The sequence below is a fragment of the Tachyglossus aculeatus genome, chromosome 2 (genome assembly GCF_015852505.1).
Source record: "Tachyglossus aculeatus isolate mTacAcu1 chromosome 2, mTacAcu1.pri, whole genome shotgun sequence".
Classification (NCBI taxonomy): Eukaryota; Metazoa; Chordata; class Mammalia; order Monotremata; family Tachyglossidae; genus Tachyglossus; species Tachyglossus aculeatus.
Window position 1 is genome coordinate 126,867,826 of NC_052067.1, and position 22,444 is coordinate 126,890,269.

The 22,444-nt window shown below is 40.3% G+C and overlaps 1 protein-coding gene across 5 annotated transcripts in view; it reads right to left on the reverse strand.

Annotated features, from left to right (window-relative positions):
* Window positions 1–22,444, reverse strand: part of KLF12 (Kruppel like factor 12) — a 491,848-nt gene that overhangs the window by 264,630 nt on the left and 204,774 nt on the right. For 3 of the 5 annotated variants that reach the window (XM_038765801.1, XM_038765824.1, XM_038765831.1), the window contains one exon: window positions 20,116–20,205. In XM_038765801.1, coding sequence (XP_038621729.1) covers window positions 20,116–20,205 — 90 coding nt within the window. Of the gene's footprint in view, window positions 1–12,427; window positions 12,507–20,115; window positions 20,206–22,444 lie in introns of all 5 variants that reach the window. The other 2 variants (XM_038765808.1, XM_038765816.1) reach the window with 1 other exon arrangement.

Here is a 22,444-nt window from a genome sequence, read left to right on the forward strand (position 1 = left end):
GAGCATCGGCTTTGGAGTCAGAGGTCATGGGTTCGAATTCTGACTCTGCCAAATGTCTGCTGTGTGACCTTGGGCAAGTCACTTAACTTCTCTGAGCCTCAGTTACCTCATCTGTAAAATGGGGATTAAAACTGTGAGCCCCACGTGGGACAACTTGATTACCTTGTATCCCCCCCAGCGCTTAGAACAGTGCTCTGCACATAGTAAGTGCTTAACAAATGCTATTACCAAGTGTTAATTGTATGGAAGATTATTTCACTGGAATCAATCTATCAATTAGTGGTGTTTATTGAGAGCTTACTGTGTACACAACACTGAATTAAGCATTTGGAAGAGTACAGTGCAATAGAGTTGATAGACAAATTCCCAGTACATAAGGATCTTATAGCCCAGATTGGGAGGCAGATAATAAAATTAACTAAAGATAGGAGAAATGGTAGAGCATAAAGGACATGTACAGTAGTGTTGTGGGGCTGAAGGTGGGGTGACTATCGGAATGCTTAAGGGGAAACCATTCATTCAGTCGTATTTATTCATTCAATCATATTTATTGAGCGCTTACCCAGCTAGGTGCAGAGGGGAAGGAAGTGAGGGCGTAATCAGGGAAGGCTTCTTGGATTGTAATAAGGCTTTGAAGATGGAGAAACTTGTCCTCTCTCTAATATGAAGGGGGAGGGAGTTGCAGACCAGAATGAGGATGTGGGCCAGTAGTCAACATCGGAATAGATGAGACTGAGGTACAGTGAGTAGGCTTATGTGTAGATTGGCTTAAACGAGATCAATGAGGTAAGGAAAAAGGCAGAGAGCTGAACGAGGGCCTTAAAACCAAAGCTAAGGAGCTTCAGTTTGATGCGGAGGTGAATGGAAAACCAACAGCGGTCTCTGAGTAGTGGGACTGCCTGGCTTTTCAGAAAAATGACCTGGGCAGCAAAGTGAAGTAAGGAATGGAGTGGGGAGAGATGAGAGGCGGGATGATCAGCGAGGAAACTGATGCAATAGTCAAAGCAGGATAGGTTAAGTGCTTGGATCAGCATAGTATCAGTTTGGATGGATAGGAAAGAATGGATTTTAGTGACGTTGGGAAGGTAGAATTGTAGACTCGAGACTAACCTCTCTGTGGTCAAGGAATGGATCTACCCATTCCAGTTTTTTTTTGTACTTTTTTTCCTGTTATAGTGTACTTTCCCAAGCAGTGTAGGAAAACAGGCCTTGAAGTCACAGGACCTGGGTTCTGATCCTGGCTATACCACTCATCTGCCTGTGTGAACTTGGGCAAATCATTTAAATTCTCTGTGCCTCAGTTACATCAATCAATCGTATTTATTGAGCGCTTACTGTGTGCAGAGCACTGTACTAAGCGCTTGGGAAGTACAAGTTGGCAACATATAGAGACAGTCCCTATAAAATAGGGATAAAGACTGTAAGACCTACATGCGACATTGACTGTAACTAAACTGATTAGCTTGCATGTACCCCAGGACTTATTTCAGTGCTTGGCACATAGTGCTTAACAAAAACCATTAAAAAAGTGATTAGTACAGTGCTCTGCACACAATAAGTGCTTAATAAGCATGATTGGTTGATTGATAATATCATCAGGATTTCATGACAGTCTGAATGTACGTGATGAATGAGAGGGATAAGTTGAAGATAATGTCAAGGCTTCTGAGCTGGAGAGAATGGTGGTGTCCGCTACAGTGATAGGAAAGTCAGGGTGTATGCAGACTGCATTTTAACTTGTTCACTCAGGTCAGCTCCAAATGCTGATAAAATCCACATGTCACGTGTAATGTTCCCAAAGGCATCATGCTAAATATCGTCTCAATTGAAGGCATGGATTTATTCACAAAATATATTTCTAAGGCAATCCCCTCTCCTCTGCACCAACCCACACACACACACACACACATATAACTTTACCTTAAAGCAAAAGCCACGGTCTTTCTATACACAATTATTCATTCATTCTCAACATGCCGAAGACTGAACTCCTTGTCTTCCCTCCCAAACCTTGCCCTCTCCCTGACTTTCCCATCTCTGTTGACGGCACTACCATCCTTCCCGTCTCACAAGCCCGCAACCTTGGTGTCATCCTCGACTCCGCTCTCTCATTCACCTCTCACATCCAAGCCATCACCAAAACCTGCTGGTCTCAGCTCCACAACATTGCCAAGATCCGCCCTTTCCTCTCCATCACAACCGCTACCCTGCTCATTCAAGCTCTCATCCTATCCCGTCTGGACTACTGCATCAGACTTCTCTCTGATCTCCCATCCTCGTGTCTCTCTCCACTTCAATCCATACTTCATGCTGCTGCCCGGATTATCTTTGTCCAGAAACATTCTGGGCATATCACTCCCCTCCTCAAAAATCTCCAGTGGCTACCAATCAATCTGCGCATCAGGCAGAAACTCCTCACCCTGGGCTTCAAGGCTGTCCATCACCTCGCCCCCTCCTACCTCACCTCCCTTCTCTCCTTCTACAGCCCAGTCCACACCCTCCGCTCCTCCACCGCTGATCTCCTCACTGTACCTCGCTCTTGCCTGTCCCGCCATCGACCCCCGGCCCACGTCATCCCCCGGGCCTGGAATGCCCTTCCTCTGCCCAACCGCCAAGCTAGCTCTCTTCCTCCCTTCAAGGCCCTGCTGAGAGCTCACCTCCTCCAGGAGGCCTTCCCAGACCTTCCTCTCCCCCTCGTTTCCCTCTCCATCCCCCCATCTTACCTCCTTCCCTTCCCCACAGCACCTGTATATATGTATATATGTTTGTATATATTTATTACTCATTTATTTATTTATTTATTTATTTTATTTGTACATATCTATTCTATTTATTTTATTTTGTTAGTATGTTTGGTTTTGTTCTCTGTCTCCCCCTTTTAGACTGTGAGCCCACTGTTGGGTAGGGACTGTCTCTATATGTTGCCAATTTGTACTTCCCAAGCGCTTAGTACAGTGCTCTGCACATAGTAAGCGCTCAATAAATACGATTGATGATGATGATGATGATTCATTCAATCATATTTATTGAGCGCTTACTGTGTGCAGAGCACTGTACTGTGTGCTTGGACTGTGAAATTCTGTTTCCATACTTGTTCTGAATCTACTGCCAAAGGCCAAGGAAAAACTATTAATTTGAGTTTCAGCTGCATAGAGCAATGATTTCATCTTCTATCAATTAATCATATTTATTCATTCATTAATTCATTCAATCATATTTATTGAGTGCTTAGTCCATGAAGAACACTGTCCTAGTTTATTTCCTGTTATTTTTAGGAAGCACTGTGATCTAGTTGATAGAGGATGGGTCTTTGAGGCAGAAGGACCTGGGTTCTAATCCGGACTCCACCACTTGTCTTTTGTGTGACTTCACTTCTCTGTGCCTCTGTTACCTCATCTGTGAAATGGGGATTAAGACTGTGAGCCCCGTGTGGGACTGGGACCATATCCAACCTGATTACCTTTCATCAACCCCAGCACCTGGAAAAAGTAAGGGCCTAATAAAAGTCACAATTACATGGCTTAGTGTCCTAGAGTATGGGCTTGGGAGTCAGAGGTCATGGATTCTAATCCTACCTCCGCCACTTATCAGCTGTGTGACTTTGGGCAAGTCACTTCACTTCTCTGTGCCTCAGCTACCTCATCTGTAAAAATGGGGATTCATCCATTCATTCAATCGTCTTTCTTGAGAGCTTACTGTGTGCAGAGCACTATACTAAGCACTTGGGAAGTACAAGTTGGCAACATATAGAGATGGTCCCTACCCAACAGTGGGCTCACAGTCTAGAAGGGGGAGACAGTAGAACACAACAAAACATATTAACAAAATAAAATAAATAGAATAAATATGTACAAATAAAATAGAGTAATAAATACATACAAACATCTATACATATATACAGGTGCTGTGGGGAGGGAAAGGAGGTAAGGTGGGGGGGATACAGAGGGAGAGGAGGGGGAGAGGAAGGAAGGGGCTCAGTCTGGGAAGGCCTCCTGGAGGAGGTGAGCTCTCAGTAGGGGATGAAGAATGAGCCCCACCTGGGACAACCTGATTAGCTTGTATCTACCCTAGTGCTTAGACCAGTGCTTGGCACATAGTAAGCGCTGAACAAATACCATCATCATTATTATTATTATTATCCCATGCAATTGGGAAAGTAATAATAATAATAATTGTTTTTGTTAAGTGAGTACAATATAATAGAGTTGGTAGACATATTCCCTGCCTACAAGGAACTGACAGTCTAGAGGGGGAGACAAACACTAAAATCTTCAACTAATTGTATAAAGTTGATTAGCCTGTAAATATCATGAGAGTGAGGATCATATCTTTTACTCCTGTTGTACTCTCTCATGCACTCAATGCAGTAGGTGCTCAGTAAATACCAATCAATCAATCAATCGTATTTATTGAGTGCTTACTGTGTGCAGAACACTGTACTAAGTGCTTGGGAAGTACAAGTCGGCAACACATAGAGACAGTCCCTACCCAACAGCGGGCTCACAGTCTAGAAGGGGTCACAGTCTAGATTGAATGCTTCTTTTCCTCAAAGTGGAAACGACTATATCTTTATAACATAAATAGGCAGAGGGCCCAACCTGAGCAAAACTGATAGATTTCCTTAATCTTGTGAATGTAACTGACATGTACTGTTTGTTCAGACATTTCCCTCCTATTCAGCTAACTCTCCTCCAGAGATGAGCCCTACAGTGTTCTCAAGTTCTGAATATTCTTTTGAATTTGCTTTTCAAAGCGACGTTACACAAATCAGTCAAAAAACATCAGCTAAGGCATCCACCCACATTCCCAACCTTTCTCTCCCTAATGATAATTAGAGATTGTGGAACAGCCAGCCTTTCGTAAACAGCTTCAACTTCAGAAGGAAGGCATCTGTAGGGACTCTTTCGTTGCCATGGAAATATCTTCCAGCCACCTTGTTCTTAGTTCTAAACATTACTTTTACATCAACCTGCTTTGGAGAATTTTCAGGGGAATATTAGTACAAATTTTAAGATAACTCGACCAAAGATGATTATTATCAATGACATATAGACCCTACTTCTAACACGTTCTCCAAATTGAAGAAGAAAAATCTCATGGGTGACACAGAATCCATTGACAAATGGATCTAACCCAACCTGACTGAATTGAAAACTGCCCTAATGCAGTACAGTGATGAAGATTGGCAAATAATTTTTCATTCACAATGTTCTGCCAAACACATCCTATATTATTTTAACATGGTAAAGAAAATCTACATTATGTCAGCTCAAACATTAAATGACATGATTACTGTCTGAAGTTCTACCAGCAAAATTTTAAAAGTCTTTGTACTCCATTTTACAGAGAAGAAAACACTTTCTTCTCTGCTTTTTAAGTAATCGTGATCTAAAGTACTTTCACTATACTGCAGAAAAAAACAAAACACTTTTAGTGTAAAATTCATACATTCTTGTCTATTGATCTGAAATACAATTCAGAGTAATCACCGTCTTCCACAATAACCTAATACTACGCTCTCCATTTCAGTCTCTTCCTAACTTTCCATTTTTCAAATATATTCAAGTGCACAACAGTAACTGAAATAAAATGAAACTCCATAAGCTGGCGATTTAGGGAAGGGAACATATTTAATTGTTTGAAACAGGAGGATTGATATCAAGGTAAGGCCTCCACCCGATAGGGAAAGATTTTGGGGGTTACAGGTTAAGATATATTCAATTTCCTATTTTTTCATCTCTCGACTTTGGCCGTTGAACTCCAACATCAAAGATTATGAAAACATTTAAGGCACATCACCAAACCTACATGAAATGGAAACCATATCTACTGGTTATTTTACCTTGAAGATAACATCCCTTCCATTATCTATAATCACAACAAGGTGGATCAGAGAGGAACTGTTTCGGAAACAAATTAAGCTGGCTTTCTCTGGGCTAATTAACATTTCACGTAATAATTGAAAGGATGTCAGTTGCAGGTTCCCACTGATCACATAGACCATGTTTACATAGGCATACATATACACACAATCAATCCATGGTGTTTATTGAGCGCTTATTCCTGGTGGAGCACTGTATTTTGTGCTTGAAAGAGTATGATAAACATGATTCTTGCACTCAACACACTCTCATACAAATAACAGCCTCCCAATCTCTTACATTCACAGTTAATTAGTTATGGTATTTATTAAGCTCTTACAATGTGTCAAACTCTGAGCCTATGCACTGGGATAGATACAAAGATACTAAGATTATCATCGCTTTCCACTTGGCAGCACAGCCTTGTGAAAAGAGCACAGACCTGGGAGTGAGAGGATCTAGGTTCTAATCCCAGCTCTGTCAATGGCTTGCTGTGTGTGACCTTGGGCGAGTCACTTAAGTTCTCTGTGTCTCAATTTCCTCAACTGTAAAATGCAGATTATATACCCAGTCTCCCTCTTACTCTTTCATTTTGGTACTTGTCAGGCATTTACTATGTGCCAGGCACTGTACTAAGTGCTGGGAAGAGGCAAAGTAATCAGGTTGGGCACATTTGGCTCACAGTCTTGATCCCCATTTTACAGTTGAGGTAACTGAGGCACAAAGAGGTTAAGTGACTTGCCCAAGGTCACACAGCAGACAAGTGCTGGAGCTGGAATTAGAACCCAAGTCCTTCTGACTCCCAGAACGGGGAGGTGGTGGTGGTGGTGCTTAAGGGTCTAGGTCTGTACCTGTACTTTCAAACTGAAAGATTAATCAATTAATTCATTCAATCATATTTATTGAGCGCTTACTGTGTGCAGAGTACTGTACTAAGCGCTTGGAAAGTACAATTCAGCAATGGAGACAATCCCTGCCCAACAATGGGCTCACAGTCTAGAAGGGGGAGACAGACATCAAAACGAGTAAACAGACATCAATAGCATCAGTATAAATGAATAGAACTATAGATATATACACACCATTAATAAAACAAATACACAAGAGCTGTGGGGCAGGGAGGTGGTAGAGCAGAGGGAGGGAGTCAGGGTGATTGGGAGGGGAGGGGAACTAGAGGAAAAGGGGTGCTTAGTCTGGGAAGGCCTCCTGGAGGAGGTGAGCTTGAAAGATCTGGATTAGTCTACCACACCTCTATTCTGGCTTTATTTGTCTCACATAAGTGCTATGAATAGTTTTAAGAATATATATTCTGTACCTCACATCATTTTTGTGTAAATCCTCAGGGTGTGTTAAATAAGAAAATCAGGAGACTTCAGTTTTAGGTCACCAGTGTCTCTTCCAGGTGATTTGACAAATGAAAAAATGTTCGACATCTTGGGATCCTAGCAGAAAGATGGTTAGGGAAGTGGGTTTTTGATGCTCTAGGAGGTGTCCCCTTGCTGTTGAATACCTCCCCCATATCTCACCCCCGTTCTTTAACAGCCTTCATTATTCTCCTTTCCCTAGCAACCAATTTGATCCCAGACTTGCAGCTGCTGATTTGATAGTGAATAAGTTGATCTGAGCTATCTATCAAACAGCTGTTGAGAACAGGATGTTACACTATATTCCAGGTCACAGTATGGGAGATATAGCGGAAAATGTTTATAATTTCTGGATAATATAGTTCCCTCCCACCTTCCTTCATTCCCTCCTCTATCCCCAACCCCGATCCCCCAAAGCTAATAATTAGAGGAGACTAAGGAGACCTAATGGAATCTAAGTGAGGGTAGATTTGGAAAGGAAATTAATACGTGAAATGACAGAAATGCTACAGAAGTTAAAATGAAGGAAAAAAAATAATAAAACCTAATACTGGAAGGATTTCTGGAACATAAGACTACCTTCTGTGAAGAAATGATCATCTGAATTATCCCTTTTCACTTCAGAAAATAGTGTACTAATCTCCTGGGCCCAAAGCTGTCAAGGCTTGTTAAATAGGATTTCAGAATTTAAGAATTTAGGCATACACTGTAGGGGACAATACTGTCAAGATGAGCTAATAGGTTTTTTCTATCTCCAATTATCATGATTCTGTTACAAATCTGAGGTATGCCATAGAATAGCAACAAGATAAAGAATGCAAAGTTTAGTATAGTACAATATCAAAAGCAAGCAATACAATTCTTTAAGGATGCAGAATGTACAGACAATGGTATTTGGAAAAAAATTGCCTTAATATTTCCCAATAGAGAAGCACAAAATAAAAATGAACAAACAAGCACAACTAATTCTGTATAAAATATATGTGATGCTAGGTGCCTTCATTAGCTATAGTTATTAGAAATTCAAATATAATACTAGCTTAATAAGTGTTGTGGCATATAATGATAAAATATGATGCATCTATGACAAAAAGGAAGTCAGATATTTCTGGCTAATTTTTAACAATTTTTCAATCTCACTTTAAACTCCAACCTTCTCTATTCAGTAACCCAAAATAAACTTTCTTCTTCCCTTTCTGAAACAGCTAATTAAAAGGTTCCATTGAAAGTAGCACGGCTCAATGGAAAGTGCACGGGCTCTGGAGTCAGAGGTCATGGGTTCATATCCCTGTTCCACCAATTGTCAGCTGTGTGACTTTGGGCAAGTCACTTAACTTCTCTGTGCCTCAGTTACCTCATCTGTGAAATGGGGATTAAGACTGTGAGTCCCCCGTGGGAAAACCTGATCACCTTGTAACCTCCCCAGCACTTAGAACAGTGCTTTGCACATAGTAAGTGCTTAATAAATGCCATCATTATTATTATTAAGCGCTTAGTAAAGTGCTCTGCCCACAGTAAGCGCTCAATAAATACGATTGATTATCATTGTTCGTCAAATATATTTACTATTCCCTTACTATAGGTACCAAGTCTATGGCAGTTCTTTAATTTATTCATAATATCTATTTAATATTCAAGTTTCATCAGAAACATTTTTAAACATATAGTCATTTCTTCTAAAAACCAGTTATTGTATACTTAAAGAACCTCAGGTTGTAGGAAACTTATGTTATAATATAGCCTTCACTACTGGTAATTAATGGATTAGTGGCATTGATTATTTATTAATTTATATTAATGCCTGTCTCCCCTCCTAGACTGTAAACTTATAATGGGCAGGGACTGTAACTACCAACTCTAATGCATTGTATTTTCAAAGCACTTAGTACAGTGCTGTACACACAGTAAAACACTCAGTAAATACAATTAATTGATGGACAGTATATAATAGTAGATAATACTAGGACTGACATGTGAACACGAATTTCTTCATTATTATTATGCTCACCAACAGTAGAAGACGTACTTTAATACTTAAAAGTTGCAAAAACAAAAGACGTGATATGCTGTATTATATAATACAGTCCCCCTCATCCCCCTCTCCATCTCCCCCTTCTTACCTCCTTCCCTTCCCCACAGGACCTGTGTATATGTATATATGTTTGTACATATTTATTACTCCATTTATGTATTTATTTTACTTGTACATATCTATTCTATTTTATTTTGTTAATATGCTTGGTTTTGTTCTCTGTCTCCCCCTTCTAGACTGTGAGCCCACTGTTGGGTAGGGACTGTCTCTATATGTTGCCAACTTGTACTTCCCAAGCGCTTAGTACAGTGCTCTGCACACAGCAAGTGCTCAATAAATATGATTGATTGATCGATTGATATAGTCAGCTCTTAGAATGGTTCTTGGCACATAGTAAGTGCTTTACAAATGCCATCATCATCATCATAATGAAGTGAGATTCTGGCAGAGGGAGGAGGTAGGTAGCAATATTGCGCTTTGACAATACTATGTGCAGGTACACAATCATTTATTTATACACTGAACATTTCCTAATTCTTCCATTGTGTTATATGCAAATCATAATGTGATAGCAGGGTATTTACATAGTATATGTTTGTATCAATTTTTCCACAGTATTTATTGAGCACTTACTGTGTACAGGGCATTATACTCTTATTTGGGAGCGTACGAGAAGGTTGATGACACAATCCCTGCCCACTAATAACTCAGCTTCTGAACCTACTTTGAAATTTACAAAACACAACTTTTCACGCTCCTTTCAGAAATAGGTGATCTTGTTGGGGTGGGATGAAAATAATTCCATTGAATCAAACTGTTTCTCCTTCTTCCTTAGCTCAGATTCATCACTGGGCTGCGCTTGATCTCTTTTTTCCATCATTCCTAATTGAAACATACGATGATGCTTGTAGAAAAAACCCAAAATGCTATGTCTCACATATGCTACCATGACACAACTGAGGTGATAATTTTTTTGACAATATGTTAATATAGTTTGTAGGGTCTAATTTTAAAAAACGTGGATAACGGATTAGAATACATAAGATTTTAGTTTTTTGATGTATCATTTTTACCACTGAAAACATATAGTGGGGCTAAAGTGAAATTGTAAAGGAAATGGAGATTTCCTGGAATTTACATTTACTCATGCTGCCCTTTCTCCATTCCTTATTACCACTACCCAATTTTGTCATGGATTAATGATACTTTCTAGTAGTCTATATGGCAATATTTTGGGGTAAGCAGCTCCAAAAACTCAACTGAACAACTGAACAGATTTGTTGCATGGTAGATCTGAATGCACAAAGCAGTGAGTGTTGGGATTCTTCTCTATAATTCAATAGAGTTAGTTGCCACATTCCCTGCCCACAGTGAACTTGCAGTCTATAGGACGAGCTTATAGTCTAGCTACAGTCTGCATTTCTATTAATGGTGAGATATCTTCTTTCCAAGTCTTAAACCAAAGTCCTGGTTAAATGGCGGTGTAGAGCATTGGTCAGTCAATCAATGCAACAGTCAAACTTGGAAAGGTTCTGCTCGCCAGAATGGAGCAGGGGTTCAGGAAAGTGTCTGAAGGCTGACTCCCTCACGGAAGTCGATCTGGATGACATTATGAAGAACAGCTTTGGGCAGATGCCATTTACACTTTCCGGACAAACCTCTCCTCTTCAGAGCAATGCCATTTGGCTGCTGGATTTGCAGTTAAGGTCTTCCTTCCGTTCTGGTATCTCAGAGGTTCACATAGATTTATTTAAGTGCACAACATGGAGTTTGAAGTTTCAAGTATTTGAGTAGATGTAGGAAAGTAGGAAGGCAACCATTTGTTTTATGCTGTAAACTCTCTGAGAGCAGGAACTGTGCATACTTATTATACTCTCCCAAGCAGTTTAGCACAGTTCTCTCTACACAGTACTCAAAAACCAAATATCATGCATGGATTGATTAACAGATTGATTCTTAGAATAACCAAAAACCTTCTACATCCAGTGAGTACTCTAGGAGGCCTTCCCAGACTGAGCCCCTTCCTTCCTCTCCCTCTCGTCCCCCTCTCCATCCCCCCGACATCTTACCTCCTTCCTTTCCCCACAGCACCTGTATATATGTATATATGTTTGTACATATTTATTACTCTATTTATTTATTTTACTTGTACATATCTATTCTATTTTATTTTGTTAGTATGTTTGGTTTTGTTCTCTGTCTCCCCCTTTTAGACTGAGCCCACCGTTGGGTAGGGACTGACTCTATATGTTGCCAACTTGTACTTCCCAAGCACTTAGTACAGTGCTCTGCACACAGTAAGTGCTCAATAAATACGATTGATTGATTGATTCAGGGCATTATAGTGTACCCTCCCAAGCATTTAGTGCAGTGCTCTACACACAGTAAGTGCTCAAGAAATACAGTTGACTGGCAGACTGACTAAATGTGAGTTTTCTGCATTCTAGGTTTACAGATTATGACGCTAGAAAGCCATGCCTTGATTGTTTCTGTTTCTTTTCCACTTATTCGTATACAGTCAGTTTGCTATAAATCTATTATTTTTCAATCTCAACGAATATACGTTTGAAATTTTGACATTGTTCTTAAAGCCAGTGCAGTTTCTTAATGGTAGGTGAAGGTTTTCAAAATATATCTTGTCTAAGTAAGAACCTCATTCCTAGTAGAACATTTGGTCTTTCCACATTAATAAGAATATAACTTCTGAGCTTGTTTCTCTTTGAAACTGAGGTACTGACACACAATGATTTTGCAGCAGATCAAAAGATGGCAAGCAGGGGTTAACCAGAGACTATGAAATGATAAGCAAATTCACATTTCTAAGGTGATTTTATCAATTTATTAGCAACTGTTTCACAGTAGGGGAGGTAATAATTAAACTCTGTAAAAGGGCAATGCCAGTAGCCTTTTTTGAATGCTTTTTTCTTCACTCATGATAGTCATTAAAGTAACAGTGTTTCTTTTTAGACTGTGAAATAATTTGCACTAAATGTCTCATTCAGAATCAAGAATAGTCACTATTGGAAATATGTGCCTTTTTCAGGTAATGCTGACACAATTTGAAATAACTAATGTAAACTGTGACCTAGTAAAGAAACTGCCTAAAGTAACATTCTGCAGTACATTTCAAGCCCTCTTAATGAAATTCTTTGGAGTTAACTCATACTCACCTTACAATTACATTTTGGCTCCATTCCCTCTAGAGACCTCTTAGTTGTGGTAGAGATTTCTTTACAAGCATGGCTGAGTCTAGAAAAGGAAACACTGAATGCCTCAGCTGTGAACATTTAACCAGTAGCTACTGGGGAATAAATACCATGCTTTGGTCAGCAAATCAGAAACGTGCATAGGCCCCCTGAACTAAGAGTTTGAATACCCCCATAAAAACCCTCTATCAGCTCAGAAAAATCTCACAATTTCCCAGAGACAAACCTGGCCTACTTTGGGCTGGAATCAGTTGAATTCTTTCAGTTCTATACCTCCTCCTCTCTCACAGGAGGTAGTCCTGAGTCCAAAATAGGTGGGAAACTATTTGCATAGGAGACTTTGTATTGCACTTTGATATGCTTCCCAATCCCGCAATACTTGAGCAAATTTCCCCACCCTTTCCCCTCACCCTAATCTACTCCAGTGGTGTCTCCCCCTGTAGACTGTAAGCTCCTTGTGGGGCAGTGAACACATCTATCAATCCTTGTATTTTGGGGTCCCATGCACTTGGTACAGTGCTCTACAATTGATAAACAGCCCGCCGTTGGGTAGGGACCATCTCTATATGTTGCCAACCTGTACTTCCCAAGCTATTAGTACAGTGCTCGGCACACAGTAAGCGCTCAATTAATATGATTGAATGAATGAATGACTTCAATGAATACCATTGCCTGATTAAGATATAACCCGAGCATGGTTGAAGTCATTCTCTGTCCCTTTGCAGCTTGGCATCCTTATATTACAGCTAGAACTTGGCCAGGCTAGACTGGCATTGGAAGGAGCCAATATCAGGCTGTGGCATGATCTGGATAAATACAGTGCCATTAAGCAACCTCATCACAACAGCCCCTGCGAAAGTCTCCCATTGACACCTCTCCTCTTTCATTCACATAGCAAAGGGATTGTGTGTAGCCTGTGATACCTGGTCTGGTTTCAGTGGTACTTGTAATGCTATTTATTCAAATTTACTAAGTGATTACTATTTTACATGGTATTTGTTAAGCTTCTACTCTGTGGCAAGCACTGTACTAAGCACTGAGGTAGATACAAACTAATCAGGTTGAACACATCTTGAACCTCATTTTCCAGATGAAGTAACTGAGGAACAGAGAAACTGAGACTTGCCCGAGGTCACACAGCAGAAAACAGGCAGAGCTGGGATTAGAACCCAGGTCTTCTGACTACCAGGCAAGTTCCCTTCACTGGGCCAAGCTCCTTCTCAATTATTGGTATTACCTGGTGTTTATTAAATATTTCTACTATGCTAAGTGCTGAGGCAGATTCAGTGACATTCAATTGATTTTTGCTCTTTTATCTATTGTCCTTCCATTTCATATGTTAATAATAAGCTAATAACTACGGATTTTGATAAAATCATAAATGGTTTGGATTAAAATCTATTGCCAACAGAAATGAGGTAAGTCTAGAATATCAGAAATTCTAAATTTAATATGATCCAATTAAAAAGACTTGAGAGGTTAACTTCCATATCCCCATAGCATCTACTGGGATCTTTGATTATTTTATTTTATTTAATTTATTTACATATTTTTACAAAAAAAACAACCCAGTGAGTCAAGGTAATACCCTCATCAGGCACGCAGTGTGGCTCAGTGGAAAAGAGCACGGGCTTTGGAATCAGAGGTCATGGGTTCAAATCCCGGCTCCACCAGTTGTCAACTGTGTGACTTTGGGCAAGTCACTTTTCTTCTCTGGGCCTCAGTTCCCTCATCTGTAAAATGGGGATGAAGACTGTGAGCCCCCCGTGGGACAACCCGAACACCTTGCAACCTCCCCAGCACTGTGTTTTGCACACAGTGAGTGCTTAATAAATACCATTATTATTATTATGCTATGCCCCAAATCAGGGCCTCTTTCCCAGCCTGCCCTGCTTCATCTCAGAGGAAGAAATGGAAGCAGTGATGGGTGCAGCATGGTGGCAACTCCACAGAATGCAGAGCATTAGGCGGTCACTAAAACCATTGGCTTCAGAGCCATGAGAACCCTGAAACCCTGCTCTTCAAGCCATGGCACCTGACACTTTTTATTTCATATTCATCCCTGCCCTCATCTTTTGGTTTTTATCATTTTATTTTCTCCATATGTGCCCTTCACCTGTCTCCTCTGCCCCCCCAATTTTTAGACTGTAAACTCTTTGAGGGTCAGGAATCCTGTCCAATGCTCAACCATGTACCATGTCCCAGAGATTAGCACACAGCAAGTGCTTAATGTACTACTATTACTACTACTACAACTACTTTTTTCGGTATTTCTTAATGCTTACTAATGTACCAGTACTGTACCTAACGCTGGGATTTATACAAGCTAATCAGATTGGACACAGGCCCTGTCCCACATGGGGCTCACTGTCTTAATTCCCCTTTTCATATGAGGTAACATGCACAGAGAAGTTAAGTGACTTGCCAAAGATCATACAAGTCACAGACCAGACAATTAGCAGGACTGGGATTAGAATCCAGCTGGGATTAGAATCTCTGACTTCGAGGCCTGTGTTCTTCCCACTAGACCACTCTGCTTTCTCTACGACTCCCTTCTGCATCACCCTGACTTGTTCCCTTAATTCATGCCCCCTCCCAGTCCCTCAGCATTTATGCACATATATGTAATTCATTTATTCATATTCATATCTGTCTCCCCCTCTAGACTGTAAACTCACTGTGGGCAGGTTATGTGTCTGTTATTATACTGTACTCTCCTAAATGCTTAGTATAGTGCTCTGCACACAGTAAGCATTCAATGAATAGAATTGACTGACTCAAATATAAGTTTAATATTTTATTTGCATTAATTGTGTTGCTTCTCTTCGTATATATAATAATAATAATGATGAAGATGGCATTTGTTAAGTGCTTACTATGTGCCAAGCACGGTTCTAAGCACTGGGGGAGATACAAGGTAATCAGGTCATCCCATGTGGGATTCACAGTCTTAATCCCCATTTTACAGATGAGGCATCTGAGGCACAGAGAAGTGAAGTGACTTGCCCAAAGTCAGACAGCTGACAAGTGATGGAACCGGGATTAGAACCCATGACCTCTGACTCCCAAGGCCCGGGTCTTTTCACTGAGCCACGCTGCTTCTCTACGCATACACTTCAGCTGCTTAAGGTCTGTCCATAAAGATGAAAGTTAGTTGGAAATCCATAAATGTTGATATTTATTGAGCACTTACTGTCTGAAGAGCATTATAGGGAGACTATACAATGGGGAGAACACAATACAATAGAGTTGGTAGACATGGTACTCATCCTTGAGGGGCTTAACTGATAAGGTCTGGAATACCTTTCCACATTATTTTGCAGTAAAGAAAACATCTTCTGTGATACTAGGTTTTCTGGATTGGTGCTATGTGATAGGCCTATGTTTTGAGCCAGCTTCCTTATACCCTTGTACTCTTCCAATTTCTACTCATTGGCAATGTGGGTCTGTTTGCAGATGATATTTTAGAGCTCCATAAATTCCTCTCCATCCAAACCGCTACCCTGGTAGTTCAATCTCTCATCCTATCTCAACTGGATTTCTGCATCAGCCTCCTCTCTGATCTCCCATCCTCCTGTCTCTCCCCACTTCAGTCTATACTTCACGCAACTGCCCAGATCATCTTTGTGCAGAAACGCTCTGGGCATGTTACTCCCCTCCTCAAAAATCTCCAGTGGCTACCAGTCAACCTACACATCAGGCAAAAACTCCTCACTCTCGGCTTCAAGGCTGTCCATCAGCTCACTCCCTCCTACCTCACCTCCCTTCTTTCCTTCTACAGCCCAGCCCACACCCTCCACTCCTCTGCCGCTAACCTCCTCACTGTGCCTCATTCTCGCCTGTCCCGCCATCGACCCCCGGCCCAAGTCCTCCCCTGTCCTGGAATGCCCTCCTTCTGCACATCCACCAAGCTAGCTCTCTTCCTCCCTTCAAAGCCTTACTGAGAGCTCACCTCCTCCAGGAGGCCTTCCCAAACTGAGCCCCCTCCTTCATCTCCCCCTCCCTTTCCCCCTGGCCCTACCTCCTTCACCTCCCCACAGTACCCGTATATATGTTTGTACAGATTTATTGCTCTATTCATTTTACTTGTACATATTTACTATTCTATTTATTTTATTTTGTTAATATATTTTGTTTTGTTGTCTGTCTCCCCCTTCTAGACTGTGAGCCCGTTGTTGGGTAGGGACCATCTCTATATGCTACCAACCTGTAGTTCCCAAGCGGTTAGTACAGTGCTCTGCACACAGTAAGTGCTCAATAAATACGATTGAATGAATGAATTTCAAGGAAAACTGAGGAAATTACACACCAACCCAATTGTTTATTTCTTCCCAAAATCCAAACTCAGAATGTAAGCCACAGTAACAAGTTACACACTATTTTCACTCGGAGGGTGATTCTTTTCATTAACTAAATATGCAGTAAAATTCTCAGCATGATACGTTACTTCACCCCGTTAAAGAATATACCGAGAATATAACTCCTATATGAGGAGTATCATGCAGAGTTTCCATTTAGACTGCATATTCCCTGGAGAGGACAGCCTTTTCTCAAGTCTTGCAAATTTTCAAGCTTATTGAACTTCAAAATCTAAGGACGATGGTCTTCATGATAACTTATGTGGAAGTCATTAATGCTGACTTTTTAAATGATAGTACAAAAGGTTTCAGATCAGTAATATATATGTATATATACGTATATACATACACACATATATATGTATGAATATGTACATATATTTGAGGACTTATTTTACTTGTCATAATTTTGCCTCATTTCTCCATTCGCTTTTTTTCAAAATGTAATGTATAAATTATTTTACTCCTAGCAGCGATGGCGGTGTTGAGAGATATGAGCTCATAATGTGCAGGGAATGTTTATGATGTTACATTGTACTCACTCAAGTGTTTAGTACAATGCTTTGCATAAAGTAAGCACTCAATAAATACAATTAATGATAATAATAACAACATTTACAGTGACATTTCAATACACATTTATACTATTGTGCAATGTAAATATGGACAGGTTCTTCCAAAACACATGTGCTCTGCACAGAGTAAGCGCTTAATAAATACAATTGAATGAATGAATGAATGTTTTTACTGTGCATTTTTTATAGGAAGTGATATCGAAAACAGAGAAAATTCTTCTGCCCAATCAAGTCTTTCTAGGGGTGACATGGAAAAAATGGTGGTGCTCATGAACACAGCATTGGGCACAAGGTGAACACTACAACACAAGTTTTCCTTAGTTTGAAGTTTCTGCAGGAGCACAATTCCTGTATTAAAGGAGAACTTGGTGTAATATAATGTACTGAAGAAATGCCAAGCATATGTCTCCCATCTTCCCAGTTAAGAATAAAATGGAACTTTTTAGTTATTAACTGTGGTATTTTTCCACAGTTTTTATCTCCTTTCAAGGCCTAAATAATTCTAGAACATGGCAATTTTCTTCTGAAAAGGTGTTTAATTTTTCCCATGAAGTTATATGGTTTTGTCTCCCTCAACCATATAATTAGAAAACAAAAGAAAGCAGCTTTAAAAACATGATATATCCTGTTATTGATTTTTGGGTAGATTTCAATCCTACTTGTAGTCAGACTTGGTGCTTTAAAAGAAGGAATCTTATAATTCATTGACTACAGGTCAGGACAACCCTGTGGGTTTGTAGGCTACCCTAGGCACTTTTCATAAGAATCAGTGTGGCCTAGTGGAAAGAGCCTGGTCTGGGAGCCAGAGGTCCTGGGTTCTAATCCAGACTCTACCATTTGCCTATTGTGTGACCTTGGACAAGTCACTTAACTTCCCTGTAGCTTAGCTTCCTCACCTGCAAAATAGGGATTCAAAAACTCTTCTACCACCTACTTCGACCACGAACCCAACCTGGGTCAGACTTGATTAACTTGTGTTCTACTCCAGAGCTTAGAACAGTACTTGGCACATAGTAGGTGATTAGCAAATATCATAAAAATACCTGGGTTATAGTCCTGAATCCACCACTTGCCTGCTACATGACTATATCTAACACGTGGTTCAGTGGAAAGAGCACGGGCTTTGGAGTCAGTGGTCATGGGTTCAAATCCCAGCTCCACCAGTTATCAGCTGTGTGACTTTGGGCAAGTCATTTAACTTCTCTGTGCCTCAGTTACCGCATCTGTAAAATGGGGACTAAGACTGTGAGCCCCACGTGGGACAACCTGATCACCTTGTATCCCCCCAGTGCTTAGAACAGTGCTTTGCATATAGTAAGCACTTAATAAGTGACATCATTATTATTATTATTACTTCTCTATGCCACAGTTTCATTCATTCAATCTTATTTATTGAGCGCTTACTGTGTGCAGAGCACTGTACTAAGCACTTGAAAAGTACAAGTTGATGACATATAGAGACGGTCCCTACCCAATAGCTCACAATCTAGAAAACTAGACTTCTAGAAGTCTAGAAGTTTCCTTACCTGTACAATGGGGATTCAATTCCTGTTCTCTCTCCTATGTAGACTGTGAGCTCCATGTAGAATGATGTCAAACTGAATATCTTGTATCTACCCTGGCACTTAAAATAGTGTTTGGCACATAATAAGCATTTAATAAATACTGCAATTTTTATTATTATATCAGGGGCTGGTTTGACTTAGATTTGTACCTTATACCAAGCCCCAACTATTCTAGTTAACTTTAAATGCTCAGAATTCCAGTCAGCCTGGAACAAGCTCCTTTCGTCTTTTTTTCTTAGGCGCCAAAGTAGTCTCTTGCTTTCATTCTTCCTCCCACCTCCCAACTCCCACAGTGTCTATGGCTACCAAAGGAGGAGCATAGGGTGATGTTCCAATGCCTGTATTTTTTAAAGAAGTAATGCGATCGTCCTAATTATAATGAAATTCTTATTAAGTGTCTGTTCCCTTTCTCCCAAATGTGTGTGTCAGGACTGACTAGCAAATGAAACACCCCCACAAATATTTTAGACTATCTATAAATGTTAGCGACAGCAAAATAATTAATGCCTTTAAAAACAACTGCAATGCTGTACTCTTCCACCTAGAGTAAATGGTAATTCATTTTTAAGGTAGTTGTAATTGATCATATTTATTGAGTGCTTACCATGTGCAAAGCACTATACTAAACGCTTTGGAAAGTACAAAACAACTGAGTTGGTAGACACATTCTCTGCCCACAGTGGGCTTCCCATCTAAAGGGTGTGAAACTTATAAAACACTTTTTTCTTTCTTTTTCAATTCCTCATGGTTTATTTCTATTTGCTTTTCTTAAAGTTGTTCAATTAATAACTATTCTTGCTATTTTCCAATCTTTAAAGGTTGAAAATAAACCTGCACAAGAATGGCATCCCTGCCATTATGCATACTTACTATTGATACCTTTTTTTTCCTTTTACAGGTCCATTCAAAACATTTCCCAAGCTAAAGGTAAATAAGGAGCTATACGTTCCCGAGAGTTATACATATTTTCTAAAATTTCGGATAGTGTCTACAGCATTACTTTTATTCCACATACACTATGGTTTCCACAGAGCCAGACTGATAAAGGAAAAAGAATTTTTTTTTTATGCTATGTATGACTGGCCTGTGGTTGATTTGGAAGGGATTTTCTATGTCACCAAGAGAAAAGATAATGTCTTGCAACATTTACTTACCCCTTGTTCTGATTCCAACAGCTCTGTTTTGACTCTGACTGCCGGCATCCCATCAAGCATTAACATTCTGTTCTCAAAGGTGTTGATGTTCTGAGAATAGAAGAAAATTTTCTGTAAAATGTTGAAGAAAGCATAAATGCCTGACACAGTACACCCCCAATGTTAACTCACTTTTGCAGTGAAATGTGAGACAAACCAATTATTCCTCTGCCTAAATTAATTTTGATGTAATGGCCAAAGATTTATACTAATGATACCTAGACTATGTAGGTTTCAATATATCAAGAGCATAATAAAATGGTTTAAATCCAGTAGCAACAAGAATGGTTTTGATAGTAGAGCAGTCATATTTCCTCCTACCCTTAAGACATCTTTACTTGAATGTACTGCTGACACCTGAAGCTGAAAAAAGTGAGCACTAAATATTCCCACCCAAACCCTCTCCCCCCACTCACTTTATTACTGTTAACACCACCACCACACTCCCCATCTCAAAAGTCTGCAACCTTGATATTAGCCTTAACTCTCCTCTCTTACTTTCAACATGCAACTTAATTGGTTACCAAATCCTGTGAGGTCTATCTTTATAACAACTCTAGAGTTATCCAACATTTAGAACAGTGTTTTGCACATAGTAAGCACTTAATAAATGCTATTATTATTATTATTATCATCCCTTTCATCTCCATCCAAATTGCCAGTTTACTGGTCACAACAGTTGTCACATCCCATCTTTACTACATCGGCCTCCTCCTGAACCTTTCTGCCTGTCCAGACCCTACTTCATTCTCCTGCCCATGTCATTTTCTAAAATATAATTCTGTGTACAATGCCCCCTCTCCACAAACTCCTCCAATGTTTGTCTATCCCTCTCCACCTGAATCCATGATGGGGGTATGATTTTTATAAGAGACATCTGATTGCTCTGAGAGATTTATGCTGATCCTTCACCCAAATCCTACCTCTGTCTGCTATGTGACTTTGGGCAAGTTACTTTATTTCTCTGCACCTCAGTACTCTCATCTGTAAAATTGGGATTGAAACTGTGAGCCCACATGAAACAGGGACTGTGTCCAACCTGATTTCCCTGTATCTACCTCAGCACTTAGTAATAATAATAATAATAATAATAATAATAATAATAATAATAATAATGATGGCATTTAAGTGCTTACTATGTGCAAAGCACTGTTCTAAGCTCTGGAGAGGATACAAGGTGATCACATTGTCCCACGTGGGGCTTACCGTCTTCATCCCCATTTTACAGATGAGGTAACTGAGGTACAGAGAAGTTAAGTGACTTGCCCAAAGTCACACAGCTGACAATTGTTAGAGCTGGGATTTGAACCCATGACCTCTGACTCCCAAGACCGGGCTCTTTCCATTGAGCCATGCTGCTTCTCTACAGTACAGTGCCTGGCACATAATAAGCGCTTAACAAATGCCACAGTTAAGCATACGATGTATGAAGAAATAGCTTGGTCTAGTAGAAAGAGCACAGAACCGGGAGTCAGAGGACGTGGGATGTAATTCCAGCTCTGCCAACTGCTGTGTGACTTTGGGCAAGTCACCTTAGTAATAATAATAATAATTAAGAATAATGGCATTTGTTAAGCACTTACTAGGTGACAGGCACTGTACTAAGCACTGGGGTAGATACAGGCAAATCAGGTTGGACACAGTCCCTGTCCCATGTGGGCTCACAGTCTCAATCCCCATTTTACAGATAATAATAATAATAATGATGATGGCATTTATTAAGCACTTACTATGTGCAAAGCACTGTTCTAAGCACTGGGGAGGTTACAAGGTGATCAGGTTGTCCCACGTGGGGCTCGCAGTCTTAATCCCAATTTTACAGAAGAGGTAACTGAGGCACAGGGAAGTGAAGTGACTTGCCCAAAGTTACACAGCTGACAATTGGTAGAGCCGGGATTTGAACCCATGACCTCTGACTCCAAAGCCCGGGCTCTTTCCCCTGAGCCACGCTGCTTCTCTATGAGGGTACTGAGGTCCAGAGAAGTAAACTGACTTACCCAAAGCCACACAACAGACAAGTGGCGGTGCCGTGATTAGAATCGATGACTTTCTGACTCCCGGTCCTGTGTTCTATCCATTGCTCCAAGCTGCCTCTGCTTGCAAACTACTCTGTGCCTTAGTTACCTCATCTGTAAAATGGGGATCAAGATGACGAACCCCATGTGGGACAGGGACTGTGTCTAACCTAATTACCATTATCTACTCCAGTGCTTGGCACATCTTAAGCACTAAATACCACAATTATTATTATTATTTATATAACCTGATGCTGGCCTGGTACCTGCTCCCC